The sequence below is a fragment of the Symphodus melops genome, assembly GCF_947650265.1.
Source record: "Symphodus melops genome assembly, chromosome: 11".
NCBI classification, from domain to species: domain Eukaryota; kingdom Metazoa; phylum Chordata; class Actinopteri; order Labriformes; family Labridae; genus Symphodus; species Symphodus melops.
This window is the reverse complement of record NC_136701.1, coordinates 8,795,136-8,813,961: the sequence shown is the minus strand read 5'-3', so window position 1 is coordinate 8,813,961 and position 18,826 is coordinate 8,795,136. Positions and strand designations below refer to the sequence as shown.

At 40.1% G+C, this 18,826-nt stretch overlaps 1 protein-coding gene across 2 annotated transcripts in view; it reads right to left on the bottom strand.

Moving 5' to 3' along the window:
• jade2 (jade family PHD finger 2) overlaps positions 1-18,826 on the bottom strand; it is a 171,403-nt gene that overhangs the window by 53,559 nt on the left and 99,018 nt on the right. For both annotated transcript variants that reach the window (XM_079356165.1, XM_079356166.1), the window contains exons 9-10: positions 17,027-17,518; positions 13,651-13,815 (exon numbers count right to left, since the gene is read on the bottom strand). In XM_079356165.1, the coding sequence (XP_079212291.1) occupies positions 13,651-13,815; positions 17,027-17,518 (657 nt within the window). The remainder of the gene's footprint in view (positions 1-13,650; positions 13,816-17,026; positions 17,519-18,826) is intronic.

Genomic DNA, 18,826 nt, shown 5'->3' with positions numbered 1-18,826 from the left:
TATACTGCACGTGTGTCTAAAAAGTATCTCTTGACACTGATGGATTAGGAAGGTTTCAACTTGTCTAAGTAATCAAAGCTACAGTTGTAAAAACTGTAATTTGTTTGATTAAAAAAACCCCAGCATTACAGATGAGTCCCCATGGATCAGTGAAGGTTGGTTTAATCTTCTCCCCTGTGAATGAGCTCAAATGCAACAAGAGAAGTATTGTGTTTGATCGTTACTGAAAAACAATACAATTTAAATCCCACCCATCAAAGTTTTGTGAAGTCTGGGAAGTCTCTCTGGAGAATTCATCAGTGAGTGTAAAAACAGGCAAAAAATCCTGCAGTGGAGTTCACATAAACTACTGCAGGACCCAGACTGCTTCTCTTAAGAGTCTACGTTACTTTACTGGCACTTTGGGAGGAGGCCAGCTGTGACTTTCAGGTCCTTCCTAAATCTACAAATGAGACCTGGCTGGCTGGGAAAACACTTAACAGTAATCACTACTGGCGGACAGAAAAGGAACTGGTGTTGTATCTGTCTTAACATAAATCATCTTAGAAGAAGTAGAAAATGGAGACGCAGAGTCAGAAGAAATAAAATGAGAATCAGAAGAAGAAATTGTGAGGCCTTTCTGGTCTGTAGCCAGAACCCCCTCCCCCTAGTGTGTGTGTGTGTGTGTGTGTGTGTGTGTGTGTGCTTCTCTCAGTATTCATTTGGCTGATGAATGATTTTGTGTGTTGATGACCACAAACATACATGTGAAGCATGTAAGTTGACTTCACAGACAAGCTGTATTCCAAACTCCACTGTGTGTGTGTGTGTGTGTGTGTGTGTGTGTGTGTGTGTGTGTGTGTGTGTGTGAAAACAGAAAGAGAGACCAAGAGGGGAAGAGGGATCTTATAACCAATCAGGCACAGCACTTGAGTAGGTGTGTGGCTTTTTCCATGTCTCTGTCCTCTCTCTGACCCTACCTAACGTTGCATAACATGACAAACGATTGATGCCCAATGAGGCTGGGTGGGTGGAGGAGGATGGTGCTGATCAGTGTCAGGTGGGGGACTTTATGCCGAAAGTTACCTGATCAATGTCATGACAAGATACCAACTGAAAATAAAGTCAATCAATTTTTTCACCCTTTGTTTTCAAATGGAAAGAGCTAAAACATGCAGAGCATAAAAGAAAATCACAAGAACTGTGAACTAAAGTGCTAAAGCCATGAAAAACATAGAAACTGTCTTGATGGCTTGGATGAGAGAAGACTTAAAGAAATAACAGTCAGATGGATCAAGGTGTTTTTCTTGGTTTCATTCAGCAAAAAAATAACAAAACAGAAGAAACTGGAGAATTGAAATAATATTTGTGGGCTATGAGGATCTATTTATGAGTTGTGGATGTAAATCAACATAGGCTGCAAAAAGAATTCATAGACATTGGTAGTCTGAGATAACAAAGAAACAAAAGGCCTGATCTTTAAAATGTTATTTTGTGGTCTCCTCTCCAACCTTCCCATGCTCTGCCAAGGCAAATCTGGCATCTTCTTGTGCTTACTGACATAGATTTTACTTTCATTCTTTACCATAAAACTAAACTTCCTATCCACTGTTTCGGACTGAAGCACAGTGGGGGGTTTATGTAAAGAAAACAAACAGAGAAACCATTACCTGGAGCAAAGGAAAACTAGCTGACAGGGTTTCCTCCCTCTTGCTGTAGCATATAGAGTACAGACAGGGTTTACCTAAGGAGACATCAGTCCTCAGTCAGCCTGCTGCTTCCAAACCCCGCAGCTTAAGGCCTTGAGGTGAAGCCCTCACTGCCTTCTGTCCTCAGATTTTGGGATCTACAGCATGAAAGCCATAAAACTTTCCTCTGAATCCATTATTTCTCCCTCTCAGGTTTCCCTTCCCCAGCTCTCTTCCCCTCAAAAGGATACTTCACCTGTTGAAACATGAATCTGTAGTGAAATTGGGATGTTGTAGAAATGTGAAATTATTTTTGAAGTTGTTGCCGTCTTGACTGCCAGAATGCACAGCACTGCAGGCCACTCCCGCTGAAGTAAAGGATTTTATGTACATTCATGTTGTGTCGGACACATCAGAAAAAAAGAGTTTCCAAGTTATAAAATGCACATGAAACACCTGCTCCAGTGGGAACTAGGGTTGTCACGATACTAGAATTTTAAACTCAATACCCAAAATCAGAAAAAAAAACCCTCAATACTCAACACCATTTTCGATACCGCAGGGCGAAATAAAGACAAAAAAATGTAGACGCATTATTTCCTTTAATAAAGTTGAGAAAAGAAACTGAACAGTATATAAAGTGTTTTAAGGAAGTATTCTGTACTGTAGCGCAAAATTTAACAACAAAAACTATTACACTTGAGAAAGTATAACAAAATTTAGCATCACATAGAAACAATAGCTGGTTGACTTTTCTCAGCTTCATTCTAGGACTTAGAAACATAACACTTACAGGGAAAAATAATTGTATTGTCTTTTAATTAAACATAGTCTATTACAGACGGGCAGGACTGTTAACTTTGCTCCCATATTAACACTGGTTGTTTTATTATTAGCCTTAGCCGCTAGCTTAATACGAGACGGCAAATCAGTTAATAGTTAAACATCTAACGTGTGCCGCTGGTGGGGTTAACATTTATGATAACTATTTAAATATTTGATAACTGTATTTAATATTTAAATGTTGCTGGAACGGGAGCTTCATTGACCTCTTGAAATTCATCATAATTTCGCTGCTTTTCCTTTGGCGTTTGCTTGATATGCAAAATACTTCTATATAGGCCTATCAATTTCGACCTGGTTTTAAACTGGCTTCGCAAGCCCCCCAGCAGCAGCAGCAGCACTAGCCATGCTGCAGCCTTGCCGACATCAGCTAGCTTAGTGTTATTCTGAGGTAGCAGCGAATAAAGTTGGGTCTGAAGGAGGCGAGGGGAGAAAAAAAAAAGGAGATGAAATAGTTAATAGAGACGAAAAAATAAGCTGTTAGTATCGATACTTTTGCAAGTTAGTATCATATCCAGTGATTTAGGCAGAAATGGGAAAACAGGGGGTGCAAAAAAAAATACAGGGGGTGCAAATTTTTTTCAGTGTCACTAACGGCGGCACGGCGGTTATGTGCTCCCTAACACACTAGTTTTGAAGAAAACTGAATAAGTCTCTAAATGGTGCATTCTGTTCAATAAGATGCATTGTTACACGTTTTAGTTTTCACATTTTAGTTTTCCCAAGCTTCATAATGTTGATTTACTGTACAGCCTCTACCCTGACACACCCCTTTGCCATTTGACTGTCACTCACTTGGTTCATGTTGTCTAAGCCCTTTGTTGGCCCACTGCTTCTATCTGCACTTTCTTTAAAAAACAAACGACAAACACATAAATTCATAATATTACATGTGTCATCCAGTAATAATAGATCCCTAGACCTTGATAAGTCAATCATCTGGAGCTAAACCCTGCAGTCCGTTGATTGGTTGAAAGAGTCGTCACTTCCTGTGTTACGTTGGTAAACAAAACTCCGCCGTGTTTAAACCATTGACTGTAATACACAGCTGATTGTTTACGTGTGTATTTCTCCTCGCCGCACACAGCCTTCTCTGAAACAAAGCTGGATTGAGTTCTTGTAATAAACAGTCACATGCCAATGACAAAGTGGATGAACTGCTGGATGTTTCCAGCGTTGGTTTTGTTTATGTAGCGTTTTTCTCTTTTGTTGGATTTATTAGTTAGCGGATAGCTGTTAGCGGTTAGCTGCTACCATCTGACGCTATTTACATAGCGGCTATCGTTATCCTGACATTCCGCCTACCAAATAGGGCACGGGTGGCACCGTACAGAAACCCGTGTAGTAAGCACGTCTATTAAATGTAGATTTTTGCACGGCCTAGGTCAAGCCGTGCAAAAATTTCAAGGCCGTGTTTTTTTAAAATAGGCCGTGCAAAAAGCGGCTTCGCGGCAGGCTACCTAAATCAGTGATCATATCCGATACTAACTTTTTGGTATTGATACTTTATTCAGTATTGAGTTTTTTGACAAGCCAAGTCTGAACAACTGAAAAAGAATAAGGTGCCCGCCTTACCGACTTGACGTCAGAATCGTCATCAATTGTGGGGCAAAAAATGTTTCGTTACTGTTAGTACTTTTTATTCATACACGTATTGCACATCAACTTTTTAGCATTTACAACACTGAAGTTGGAAGAACGACTTCCTAACTACATTTACTACAACACATATGGACTGATTCCAAGAAGGAATTGGCATCTTGACAATTCCTGGCAGAAAAAGTGACTTTTTGTTCTCACAGCCGCCAACCTGCCTGCCGCTATATTGCGGCTTGTAGAAAGAGCCACGAACATCGGATTCGCACACAAGACCTTCAAAATTCCCTTCAACTATATCAGTTTGACATTGAAACTGTTTTTTGCCATTCTTGGTTCTTATCAGCTTTCTCCATAGAGTCTGTTAGCATAGCTTCCTAGCAATAGGGCCACGTTAAGTTTCATTTCTGGGAGTGAGGTTATGCCCACTGATCCGTAATAGGTCAGTAGCTTCAGTGGTTGAAAATATGAGGAACTAGCAATGTAGTTTCACCCCTGCTAACCAAAACTGCCTCCAATGATGCAAAACTGTGTAATTGGAGGCTCCTTTTCAGAAAAGAAAATGAGGGCGGCATAAACGACCATTAAAAAATCCTACCAGGTGTCAAATGATACAAAGCTTAATGCAAATGTGTATCACTTTAATTACCCCTTCCTCTCCTTAATTTCTTCCCTCAGCCTGCATCTCACTCTTACTGCTGATGCTCAGAAGTTAGAGAAGATCAAATATTAAACATACTGTATGTAAGCTGCTCAAAATCAAAACTATTCCTTGCTCTCCCCTTTCTTAAGGCTGTTTCATAAGTGTTCTTTTCTGCTCGGAGGGCCTCCTGGGTGTGGGACTGCTGACCTGCTGGGCCGAGTGTGCTGCCAAGTCTTTACCGTGAGAGAGTGAAAGAGAGCAGAGGGCAAGGCACACAACGGCACTGTTCTATCAGACACTCTGCCAGCTTTGGCCGAAGTTCAGATTCCCTAACTGAAAGGGAAAAGACTGACTGTAATTGTTTATCTGAAGTAGTTATGGATGTGAAAACATAAGAGAGGAAACGACTAAGGAAAAGAGATTCTTTTACACCTGTTTTTCCCTCCTTTCTGAGCCTCTGCATTTTCCTCTGAGTCATCCACCACCTTCCTTGGCTTTACAGTCTTTACATAAATTTGTTCGCCCTTTACTTAAACTGTAAATTATAGTCCTGCTCCTTTCCCTTTTCACTTTTACAGCTGGAGCGTATACCCTCTACCCTCGCATATCTTGCGGCTGCCAATCTGCACCCAGCTCCAGTTCTGTCCATATCATCTCAAACTTTGAAAGCACACTCTGGCTAAAATATCAAAATTATGCTTAAAGTAATAGCCCAAATTTTAAAACCAACCAATGATTATTAACATAGCACTTAATTATCCAGTCAATGTCTATTAGTAAATTGTCTGCTAAAGCTCTATCCAAATTCTGATTTTTTAATTCTATTTTTTCCTGAAGAAATTTGAATAGTTAATTTGTACATCATTTTTCAACCCCCACATTAAAAACAACATAAAAACAACACTGGTGTATCCATAGCTTATAACTTATAGTAAGCTAGTCACTATGGTGAGGTACATTTAGAAATAGTCAATAATATTGCAAATATAGCAGCAATACCGGAGCCTAAAACCAGATTTATTATGATACTGATACAAGTAATGCTATCAGTCTGATGCTGCCCAAACTGCTGTATCATAGCAGCAGTCAATGCACCAATTCATAACAAATTAATGATGATTAATGATGGATCATTGCTAGAGCAAAGAGGACATACCTTTAGCTTAGCTTAGCATAGCATGAAGACTGGCCGCAAGGGCAACAGTGAGCCCTGGCTCTGCTAAAAGATTAGGGAGGGGAGGTGAAAAATCCTGTTATCTGACGACAGTAAGCCACTTAAAGTAAAGAGCAAATTTTTTAGGCAACTTTTTCAAATTCACATATTTCTACCAAACCTCTAACAAGTAGCACGTGTAACACTGGCAGAACTCTGAGATTCTTAGTTCTACATAAACATTAGTAGTAGCTGATTTTAAAAGGAAAAGAATCCCGCCTCTGGCCCTTTTCATAAGGCATTTTCACAACAGCGCGGTAACTAAGCTCTGCCATTATGACATCCTCATATTAATACCGCCATGTAGTTATATTGGTGTCCCAGTCTGTCAATTTATATTACGTTTCAGCGGAATCATGGCACAGCCCGGAACAGCCACACGCACATATGTACACACACACACACACACACACACACGCACACACACACACACACACAAGTCACGTAGACACGTGTGGCAAAGGTGAACCTACTTTGGTCAGAGGAGCTTCATTATCGGGCAGTATCTGCATGACATGTTAACACTGAGAAAAAATACTCACACGCTCAGGCCTCCAGGCGTATACGCGCGTGGAAGTAAGTAAGCTTGCAGGAGTGCTGAATATTATTAAGTGCAAAGCGGTATGTTGCCACATGTGCAGTTACACCTGACAGTTTGACTTTCTAAGTCCCCTCTCTCTGCACTCTTCTCTGGCTTACTCAACCTTTCTTTATTCAAACGTAAATGTTTAATATTGTTATTATTGAATTATTGAATATAAAGTATAACTCTTCTTCTGTCAAACAGGTTTTAGTAATGTGAATATATACAGCTCCTCCTCTCCTCCGATCCTCTCCTGCAACGCACGTCAGGCTGACTCAAAGACGTTTGTTTTTGACTAAAAACAGACTAAAAGATCATTTAAACTTAACTTTGGTGGTTCAATAGTTATATTTAATTTGTTTTTGTTATTCAGTTTGTTTATGATATATAAATGGGTAAATTAAAGGGATATTTTTTAGACCTAATTAATACAATGTAACAAAGTTACAGTTTTAGTCTATTTTTAACCAAACACAAAATGCCAAATCCAACACGGCCGTTTGCTCTTCCATAAAAAAAAAAAAGTTCAATATTAAACATTTACTTTGAATAAAGAAACGGTGAATATCCTGTTTGTTGACAGGATATTCAATGAGTAAGCCAGAGAAGAGCTCAGGCAGAGAGGACTTTCAAACTGTTACGTGTGGCAACATACCGCTTCGCACTTAATAATATTCAGCATTCATTCAAGCTTACTTACTTGCACGCACGCATACGTGTACATGCCTGAACGTGTGAGTATTTTTTCTATGTGCTTACATGTCATGCAGACGCCGCGAGATAGTGAAGTTCCTTTGACCAAAGTAGCTTCAGTCTCGCCACACCTGACACAACACCTAACTACTTTAATGAGGTCACTTTAGCGCAAATCAGGCAGGCAGGTACGCATGTGATGGACTGGTGCGCATGAATATAGAATAGATTCACCCCCCATACGCACACGCGCACGCACACACACACACACACACACACACACACACACAGAGCTTGGCTTGACCAATTGGCTCAACTGATCCAATCTCGCCCCATTTACCACGTCCAAAGACGGTAAAGAGAAGAGATCACTTCTTCAGTCCATCAACAAAACACAAAACATGTACAAACATTCACCTCCGCACCTCCACTTAACTTGGATTAAAAAAAAAAACTAAAAAAAACCACAAGCCAAAAACAAAAAGGGCCATCATTTAGCCGGTCACTTGTGCTATCAAATCATTGTGCTACACCTTGTTGCCCACGGATTGGGTGAGCGGTGTGAGTAAAAGGAGAAAGGAGAGGAGGGTTGGAGGTGACACTCAGAAGAGGAGTACAGAAATGGAGAAAGCTCACCAGTGCATTAGGGACAGCACGGTGCAATTCGTTCCATTGGCAGCACTTCAAAGAGGAAGAGGAGGGGGATTATCCATCCCAACATTAGCCCCTGGATTCTTCCACCAACATGCACACACACAAAAACATGCAGACACACATTTATTCACAAACACAGCAGGCTGGAGGGGTTGGTCGGGGGGTCTGATTGGGTTGGGGTCTTGGGAGGACGGGATGGAAGGATGGAGAGGGGATTTTTCAATTTGCCAGTAAATCGGAGATGATTGGAATACTCTTCCATGCACAGACACACACTCGCCTTCACACACATAAAAAGTGACGCAATAGACACAGCATGCATGCATCTCTATGAAAAAAAACTGACCCCAGGCATGGGGGGGAAAAAAAAAAGACAGCAGACATCATTTGCTCACAATGCTGAATGGATCCCAAATATTGTAATGTGGGTTAACAATATGGATCAGCAGTGAACAGTAAGACCTTGTGTTTCTTACAGGGGGTAAATCTGCTATATTGTAGGTGTTGGAAAAAATGCACCTATAAGAGCAGCAGAGAGAACAAGAAGCAGAAGCAGAAGAAGAAGTAGTGCAGGAGGAAGTCAAGTGGCGAAGACAAAAGAAAGCTGGTGTATCGACAGCACCAGTAGCGTTGAGCTGTCGGCACTCACTTGAACGATACTTGACCAATTGATGATCAATCTTCTCATGGGAGAACTGCCAGCAACGAACATAATCAATCCTCCTTCCTCTGTCAGACCTTAGAGTGATGCTAAAGAGGAATCCTGCTTGATTAAAAGCAGCTCAAGACTCAACAAGCTGCCATTTCCTCAGCTCAAAGCGCCTCCCAGCCTGCTTAACGTGTCGTCACCCATTGACACCACAGTCCTGTGGGTCCATCACTAACAAGGAAAATCTACTTTGACAAAAAAAGCATCACTCAATGATAATTTAGGACCCTTCTTTTAAAGTTGTGAGAAAATCCAGCAGGCAGTGTTTGACACAAAAGCCCCGTTTCCACACAGCAGTCCGGTACGGATCGGTACAGTTTGGTACGGTTTGGTTCAGTAAAGCCTGATCACTCGGGCCCTATTTGGTAGGCGGTGTGTAAGCCGGATGCCAATAGCCACATCAGCTACGTAATAGCGTCAAATGATAGCAGCTAACTGCTAACAGCTAACTGCTAACTAAGGAGATATATGTGACACAAACAAAAGCAACGCTGGAAGACTTCCAGGAGTTCATCCACTTTGTCACTGACATGTGGCTCTTTATTACTTAACTAAATCATGCTTTATTTCAGTGACTTCAGCTGTGTGCCGCGAGGAGAAATAAACAGATATAAACAATCGGCTAGGTATTTAAACATGGCTGGGTTTTACCATTGTCACACGGGCAGTGGTGATTCTCTTGACCAATCCACGGACTGCAATGTTTAGGTCCACCTTTTCCGGTCGGCTCGATATTCTTGGCACCCCAACGGAAGGTTCCCAAAAAGTAGGACGGTTACGGGTCGGCTATTTGGGAAATTTTTCTGGGATTAGTCTATGGAAATGCCGCAAAATGCGTGCCGTACCGAGTTGAACTAACCCGGACCGCTCGGTGGAAATGGGGTTTATGCAACTTAAATCTGATACTAAAGTCCCTATCGCTGATGGAAGTTCCTTTTTCAACACCCGAGGTTGCTGCTTGTTTACACCCTGGACTGATCAGGGACACTGTTTGAGTTTTTCAGAGATTGGGCACACTAGCTAACTATCTAGAGGCCAGTGAACATAGACTTCAATATTTAAGATGGGAAATGTGGACATTTACATAGATTTATACTTTGGCATTTTTCTAAATCACAACTATTTTTTTATCATGCGGACTGAAGACTGAAAGCTAAAATGAACAAGTATATTCAGATATTCAAGGTCCCATATTACACCCTTTTGGGGGTTCATATCTATGTTTTTTGTCTACTAAAATACGTTCACAATCGCTAATGTTCGAAAAAAGTGTCTGTGTCATGCCATTCCATCTCGCCCCTCTCATCTGCTTGTATTTTTAATGCTGAGCATCCCCCACAAAGAGAAGAAAACGAAACAAAAAGAAGGGTCCCCATGTGTGCCAATTTCTGATCCGATTGGTCGACTGATCTGCTCTCTTGTAATTTGTCGTTCGGCTTTGTTCTCGGACAATTCCCGCCCCTTTTATCATATTGGGAAAACTACAGTCAGTCCAAGGGGAGCTTGTGCTTGCCAATGGGCTTAGATCAGTGACATCTTTGTCTTGTGATATCGCTACACACATTTTCAACGAGGAGGGCTAGGTACCGAGCATTTCATGTGGCTATTGCTACTGTTAACAGGAGGAGGAGAAGGAGATAGGAGAAGCTGTGTTTCCACAGACTTTGAATTTTTACAAATAGATTTGCCAAAGCATGCACAAGACACCTACGGGACCTTCAAATGGCATATTTAAAAACACTGTTCCTTAAAAAAAAAATGTTGCAAGAAATGTTTTTAAGCTGCTACTTTCTACTGACCATTTCAAATGCTTTACTTTTGTATTGATTGGATGAACACAATAAATCTTTAAGACTTGAAGTGGTATGAAGCACACACATCAATAATGGGTTGTCAGGAGGGAGAGAGATATGGAGTCTACAGATACACAGCATGGTCAAGAGGGTAACAAAGCCTGCAATAATCAATAAACCCTGACCCCTGGAGACCTCAGTGATATGGCTACAGTTACACAAGTCTTCAAGAAACCAACAACTCTGCAGAGGCATGTGTCCATTACAGAGAAATTATATAAATCAAAGTGATATACACAGCTACAGACATAGATTCTTATAAGGTTAAGGATAAGAATAACATTTATTAATCCCCAATGGGGGAAATGTGGGTGTTACAACATGTCTCCGAATATATCATATAATGTAGTCAGAGACTTTTCCCACACAAAATAAATATATATTCAAATTGAAAAGCACAAACATTGTGGCACACTGTGCTTTTATCACTGATAAGATCAGCCAGATGTTCAGGAGAGACTATCTTTGAGGACATTATTTTTCACTCTTACAAAGGTTCAAGTCAAAAGTAGTATTGCATATGAACCCTGAAGGATGCTGGCTGAAGCACACTGATCTGTTGGTCTAATAATGTGTTTGGTTTAGTTCTTTTGAAAAATCTCTTGCAGAACAGTGGGTCATTGGGTTGAAAACAAGTTGCCTAATTGCCAAAAGGTTGTACTACTGAGAGACAAATTAAATCAAACTTCTATGCCAAACCAAGGCAACTTCGCTCCGTGAAAAATCACTGCAAAAAAAATAAAGACAAAGTTTCATAATACCGAGAATCGCGTTGATCTTACAGTCTGCTGAAAGAAAAGCTGTACAAACTGGTTGTTAAGAGGGTTTATGAAGGAAACACAGACGCTTTCTGGTAGATTACATTTCAGAAGTGATCAAATGCCATGTGATGTTTTTTAGATTGTGGTAATGATATTACAGATTTGCCAAAAATAAGAAGAATCATAGCAGTCTAACCGCCTGTCCTTGGCACTTTAGTGTCCCCCTGAACTCGGGTAGCAGTAGATGTTTGCCTATGGGGTGCATGCTGTCATTCAGATTCTGTGGGCTAGATTGCAGGGTCGGAAAGAGGTTTGGAGAATGGCGCTCCACTGAATGCCAATCAAATATCAGAGCGCTGAGAACATGAGCCTAGAGTGAGGTTTTAGGCATTGGACTGCAACTAGTCTGAGAAACTGAGCAAGGAAATTTACAAAGTGGTTTGCATTCAGCTGCCAAGTATGAGCTGTAATACTGAAGGCAGCGGGGAATACTTCACCATTAGGGTCCATCCTAGAAATTTTGGTAGTACAGTGAATGTATTTCCTTCTACTGATATTAGTAAGATAAATATTAATGCTTTCTTTCTGTTCTAATACTTACATGTAGAAATAACAGTAATCCAGAGAAAGGTTTCCCATGTTAAAAGGGGAGGTGGGTTACAGTACAGTAAGAAACAGCTTTGTGCAGAAGCCAACTGTACATGAGCCTAAAGAATTGTAATTTTATCCAGTTACAATGTCTGGTGAGAAGATTTAAAGAAAAGTTGTTGTCAATCAAAACAACCATTTCCACTGGTTGAAAATTCATCAAGCTTTTTTATTAAGAAACAACCATTCTCTAAAACTGCTGGAAGGACAAAAAATAAACTTCTATGGGCAAATCAGATTCAATGGCAACACCATCAGACACTACAACCCTCCTGGTCTTCAAATTCCCCTTGCCAGCTTTGCTACAGGCGACTAATCAGCCTTTTTTTCCCCACAGTTTGATGTCTTCCTTTACTGTTTCCACCAGCTAGTTCATCCGAAGCAATGATGACAGGAACAGGTTACCAAACTCTGGTTAGGAATCTCTGAGCAGCGGCTCTCAACTCTCTCATCCATCCTTAGCTTCACTTCACTTCTTCAAGTTAAAGAGTTAAAGGTCAACCACACTGGGGGTAAGTAACCACTAACTGAACTTAAGTCCCTTAACCCTTTTACACCGAGTAACAACACGTTTTGCGTGAAAGCACTTTGGATCACCGTAATTATGCGAGTGTTTGTGCAATCTGAAAAATGTCAACAGTTTCTGAAAACTTAAACTCTCCACACCCACAAAACTACGGTGATCCAAAGTCCGCTTGTGCAAACGTGTCAACGACGACACACTCGGTGTGAAAGGGTTAAAGGTGCTGACTGCTCACTAGTTGAACTTCACGTGTCCTGTCAATGACGCACAACATAAGATCTGAAGATAAGACAATTGATCACTGCTCTATTGCCCATCGTAGTCTGTCATTTTTTTCCCCCAAACTAACTTCATTCCTGTAGATGTATTATTCATTAAGGATAGTCCAAGAATGGATCCTTCCAAGAAGACTAATATCCAAGAGATTTAAAATCAAAACCTTTCCCTCTATGGGATGCAATTACACGGAAATAGTAGTATTTTTCTCTGGAGAACTTCAGTAAGGTTGTAAATGATATTAGGCACATAATCTGAGTCATTCAGAAAAAACAGAGACTACTTTCCAAACCATTCCAATTTTCCAACAGGACAGTAGAATCTCAAGGGACAAACTGTGTGTGTTCTTTTTCTTCTTTGGGTCACCCGAGACTGAAATTAACATCTCAAATCCAAATGCACAAGAACAAAAACATAACGGCTAAATGGCTTATAAAGACTTGACATACATTCAGTGGATAAAGTGCCAAAGTGAACACAGACCTGGGCACTGGGCTATCATTCAATCACTTATTAGATCAGTCAGTGGATTCATCATACTATCATCTTTCAGGCTATTCATTGTTTGGACATTAATATTCATAACTGCCACATCCACTTTATATGTAACAGTCAGTAATCTTTTTAATGAACATCCCGGGGAAATTGTAAACTAACCATTAAACACCAGCCACACCGTCTGGAGCCAATATTGAGTTGACAAATAGCCTGTATGCAAAACACACACCCACAGATATACTCAAAATATGTGCTCAGAAATGCACAGAACAAGCGAGTCAATTGCAAATGTTGCTAGCTTTATACTAAACCCCACACACACACACACACACACACACACACACACACACACACACACACACACACACACACACACACACACACACACACACACACACACACACACACACACACACACACACACACACACACACACACACACACACACACACACACACACACACACACAGTATGTGTACGTGGTACTCACCCTCTCCAGATCTTGTCGTAGGTGTGTGAAGAGTTTGAGTCGTCTATAGAGGACATCCTGCTCCTGCTGGGCTAGGTTGTCCACCTCGTCCCTCTTTAAGGTCACCAGAGGTCGATTAAAGTTGGCCTTCCTCTTAAGCTTCCAGAACTGATACAAAAAGTCCACCTTGAAAAACATAAAATGATTTCATGAGGGTAGGTAGATTGAGACATAAAGGGCCTGAAGTGACTACAAAAAAATATGAAAGTGAACATGTATCATATACGATATCATGCTACAATGCCTGAACTGATATGCTATTGCCTTTTTTCTGCTGATCATTTTTGACAGCTGGTATCCAGGGCATAAGAAGAAATAAATGTAAGAGTCTGTGCTGGCTGTGCTTATTTCTATACAAAACCAACAGATTTTAGCGTTTTCAGTGCTGAGCGTCGTAAGATAAATAAAACGCCCTAGTGTCAGGATTTTTTGTCCATGCACTCAGTTAAAATAGTTCAGCTTTTTAAAAGAAAAAAAAAAAAAAAAAAACCTATTCTTCATATCTTACCAATCAAATCAAGAAGGGGCCTCATTGGTAAAAAAAATAAATAAAAAAAAAATGCCGGAGATGTATCTATCCTGTTTTTGTTTTTAATAATAATAATAATAATGATAATAATAATAATAATAATAATGATAGCTGGGATCTATATAACACCTTTCAAGAAACCAAAGGATGCTTTAAAGTAGTAAAAAGGTTCTTGTTTTCTGAGGGAACAATTTGCATTGCATGTCAAAGTGTATGTATTTTTCAAATTGTGTACTTTATACAAATATAAAGCACAACTTTTGTAACATATTTGACAGCTAGGACAAGGGGAAATTAAAGTCCTGAGGGACAACTTCTCTAACCAAGCATCAATAAGGACTTTGATTTAGGTTGTGTGCACAGCCAGCGCAACAGTGGACATGGGCCCTTAATGTCTGCTACCCAATCGAATACATGATGCTCTTCAACAAAATGATTCAGAAAATGTTAAAATGACTTCCATTAACATTAATCACTAATCCACCTCTGATCCACCTTATTTTTAAAAAATTGCAGAAATTGTTTTCATTAGTTTTATCCTCTCGTATGAAAAACTGTTTGCTTTCAGTGTGGCCTTTTCTCCTCTTATGTAAGAAATAAAATACTTTGCCTGCAGCCATTAACCTGTCTGAAAAGCAGAGGCCAGTTTATCACTGAACATTCTAAACAAAATGTGGGATTCATCAGACAGCTTTCCTGTGAATAGGGAGCACTTGATTTGATGCAGTGGAGCCAGCACTCTTAATGCAACTCATCAATGCCACATCTGATTGCATTTAATTAGGTGTGAAAGCCAAACTCTTCAATGAGACTAATGAATCATTAACTGAGTGTTGAAAATACTCTGAAAAATATACTTTCAAGTTACAAAAAATACAATTACATTTTTATATTTAAAAACTCTTTTTTATGGAAACATTTGAGGTCAACATTTTAGTCATTTTCCAGAAGTTCTCTGTACTTTCATTGAGTAGTGTAACAGTGTGCTCCTTTTTGTGTTGGTCAGTCTCAACCAAAATAAGCTGCAGCTCCTTTGAGTGTGGAATCCTTGTCATGGTTTGCAGTAAACTTTAGGGCCTTCGAAACATTCAAAAATGTTTTTTATTGTTATTAATTACGTTTTTAATCCCATGTTTGGAATTCGATTATTTTCCCCTCAATTTTTTTGGTTATGCTTTTATTTTGTATCATTGTACTGCCTTAAGCTAAGTATTGCTTCCTGTTTAGATACAAAACATGCTTTTATTTTTAAAGAAAAATAAGGTATGGTAGATCAAAGGCTACAACATTAACTTGAAAATAGCTGAAGGGAATGGTATGACAAGTACATTTTGGATGCCACATGGTGGGTATTACTTTTTACTTGTCCACTGTGCTGTGTGGGAGTTTTAAAGTCAAACGAGACAATCACAAGGGCAGAGTTGTCATTCTGGGATGGAAATCTTTGGGTGTCTCATGATTTGATTTTGATTCTTAGGGTCAGGATTCAATTTGATCCATGTTTAAAGTCTATTTTTAATTAGTAAATACTTCAGGATCAACTCTGTGTGTGTGTGTGTGTGTGTGTGTGTGTGTGTGTGTGTGTGTGTGTGTAGATAATCTGCTATGTTTGTTACAGACGTATTTTATATTTTGTATTACTATGTGATGTTTGATTTGTGGCCGAGGGACTGCAGATGTAAACGAGCGCTAAACTCACTCTGGTGCAATATTTGAAATGGAAACATTTATGTTTAATATTGTACATGGTCACTTTACAAATAAAAGTTAAATCAATAAATCAATACTCCAGTCAGCTGTGAGACTGGCTGAATATCTTGCTATTCAATTTGGTATTCTACTGAGTTAAATAGTTAGCATTAGCACTTAGCAGGGAGTGACTGATGAGGTAAAAACGAATAAAAATAATAAATTCTTGGAAGTTATGAATCAATTTTAAATCTTAGAAGAAAAAAATCTCAACTTTACTTCAATCAATTTTTTCTCCACCTCTACTTTTCACAGATTCTCAAAGTGATTCACATTTTTTATCCATATGAATCAATTTGGGCACTGGGATCATAACATTTCAGCAGGTATTGGCTGTGCACAGTAACATCATCCATGTGATGAGCAGAACCTTATCACTAACCACTTCTTACTGGAAGCCACTAAAAGTTGGCCGATTGCTCCGAGAGGATACTTCTCTGATATGAGTCAATGGTTTCCAAGAGTGGGTTTAAAAAAAACCAAACAAAAACTGAATAATCTATTCAAGGCACTTGAATAGGAGACATGAATCCAGGCTTCAGATCATTATGTACAACATTTAATCGTGATGATTTAAAATAAAACACCAGAGATGGACACCGGTTCAAAAACAAGAACTTGAATATTTGCCAATACAGAGTGGTGCTCTGTCACATTAGTGGATTAAAAATATACATAATTTTGGTGGGACAACGATGGCTGCAAACATTTTGCTTGCTATGACAAACATACTCTCTGCTAGCTCCACATTGGTTTTATTTTCACACACCAAGTTATGTGAAATGATTGAATCGTTGGGCCTGACTGGTTTAGTACTGCATCTATGCATTGACTGGTGTACTTGCAGTTACCTTATATGGTTTAGGACAACTTAACCCAGACTGGTAACCATATGAAGTGAAGGCTGAATATTCAGGTTTCTAATGCTGCATGTAAACATTTTGTCCTGAATAAGATTAAATCCATAACAGGGCTTAAAGCAGGGATACTGATGAACATATAAAATAGGAACTTTCTGGAAAAGGATAGAAGATTTACTACATTTTTTTTCCAACTTACTTGTGAGACAGGTAGTGCCAGGCTTTCAGCCACCTCTCTGGGCTCCACCAGTCGGTAGAACTCATCCTCCAGTTCCTGAAGTTTCTGCTTCCTCTGGCTCACCTTCTCCCTCTCTAGCTGTTCCCGCTCTGCTCGCTCTGACACTGACATTGACACTGGGTACAACATGGGCCTTATCTCAGGGTCACTGCTGCTGTTCGGCTGGTGCTGCTGCTCCAGCCGGGGCTCAGCACTGACTTCAGCGACCCATTCAGATCCGGCTGTATGGGCTCCGTTGGTGGTGTGAGTGGTGGTGTGGTTGCCATTGGTCACACTGGTCAAACTGGAGGTGACGTTGGTGGTTGTACTGTTGCCGTTAGCGGTACAGCTGTGCTCCAGGCAAAAGGACTTAAAGCGCACCTCGTCATTCTCTGCCAGGATGGTTCTCATCTCCAGGCCATGGTCGAAGGCGCATGTCACATGGAAGGCCACAATACAGGAGGGCATAGAGCACTGATGGGGGAGAGAAAAGAGTTGTAGGACAGGAATTAAGGGGAAAAAACTGTCACACTTTGTGACAACCTTTTATTTTATAGTGTCATCCTCGGTCCATTTGTCGTGTTATCAGAGTTCCAATAGATGTGCAACAAAGTAGATAGACAAGCCAAGTCACAACAAACGGGGTTTACCCATTTATGTTGACATTTGAGACTTCTATCTTTCTCTTTCTGTGTGTGTGTGTGTGTGTGTGTGTGTGTGTGTGTGTGTGTGTGTGTGTGTGTGTGTGTGTGTGTGTAAGCGTTTCTGAGTGCTGTCCATTACAGATCATACTAAGAGGCAGCCTTCTGCTGAGTCCCTCCAGGCGTGGTGTGATTTTGGATATGTACATTAAGATTGAATGTAGTTAAATTTAATGTATATTTAGTTTAATGTAAACTAAATGAAAACTGATGCTGTTTATATTACCTGTTTTACTGTTTTTGGAGCTGCTGTAACACCCACATTTCCCCCATTAGGGGATCAATAAAGTTGATCCTTATCCTCGTAGGTAAGTGTGTGTATGTGTTTGGACTTGTTCTTTTCAGATCAGCACTGTGACTCTTCTTACAGTGTTGTTCATGAGTATAGTGACGAAACAATAGCGAGTCCCCTGCCCATAAAACAACTTTTGACTAACATTTTTCCAAACCACCCTCATAACCCCTTTTTGTCTCCTTTTGGAAACTTTAAGACATTAATCTTAACAGCTTAATAACCAGTAGACCTCTGCAGCCACGGAAGTGACACATCTGTGTAAATAAAGAAAAGGAGAGGCTAACCGTAGACTAAAAAATAAGTACAGTTTGGGTTTGTTGTGGATTAGAATCAGACCTTGGCCCTTTGCTGCATGTCATCCCCTCTCTCTCCTCCTAACAGTTCCTGTCTATCTTTATGTCCTATCCAATAAAGACAAAAAGGAAAAAAACAACAACTTAAAAACACACAAACAAACAAAAACATGTATAAGACAGCGCTAAAGATGTCTTATCTTGTATAATCTGAGCTCCAGTCACACTGTTCTACAGTTGACCAATGTTATCACCATTTCTCCCCTGAATGTCACACTGAGCCTGCTGCAGCTGGTTTCTCTTATTTGGTGTCAAACAGCAAAAGGTTGAACACAGTGTGGAGTCGGTTAGAGGTGTTGTTTGGTACCCACTGAGTCACCACTAAAATCCTCATCTTTAGGCTGCACCTGCTCAGGTCCTGACTTTGTTCCTTCAGCCTACAAGCTACAACATGCGATGTTGGTGGATAACAGCACACTGATTTGAGTGAAGA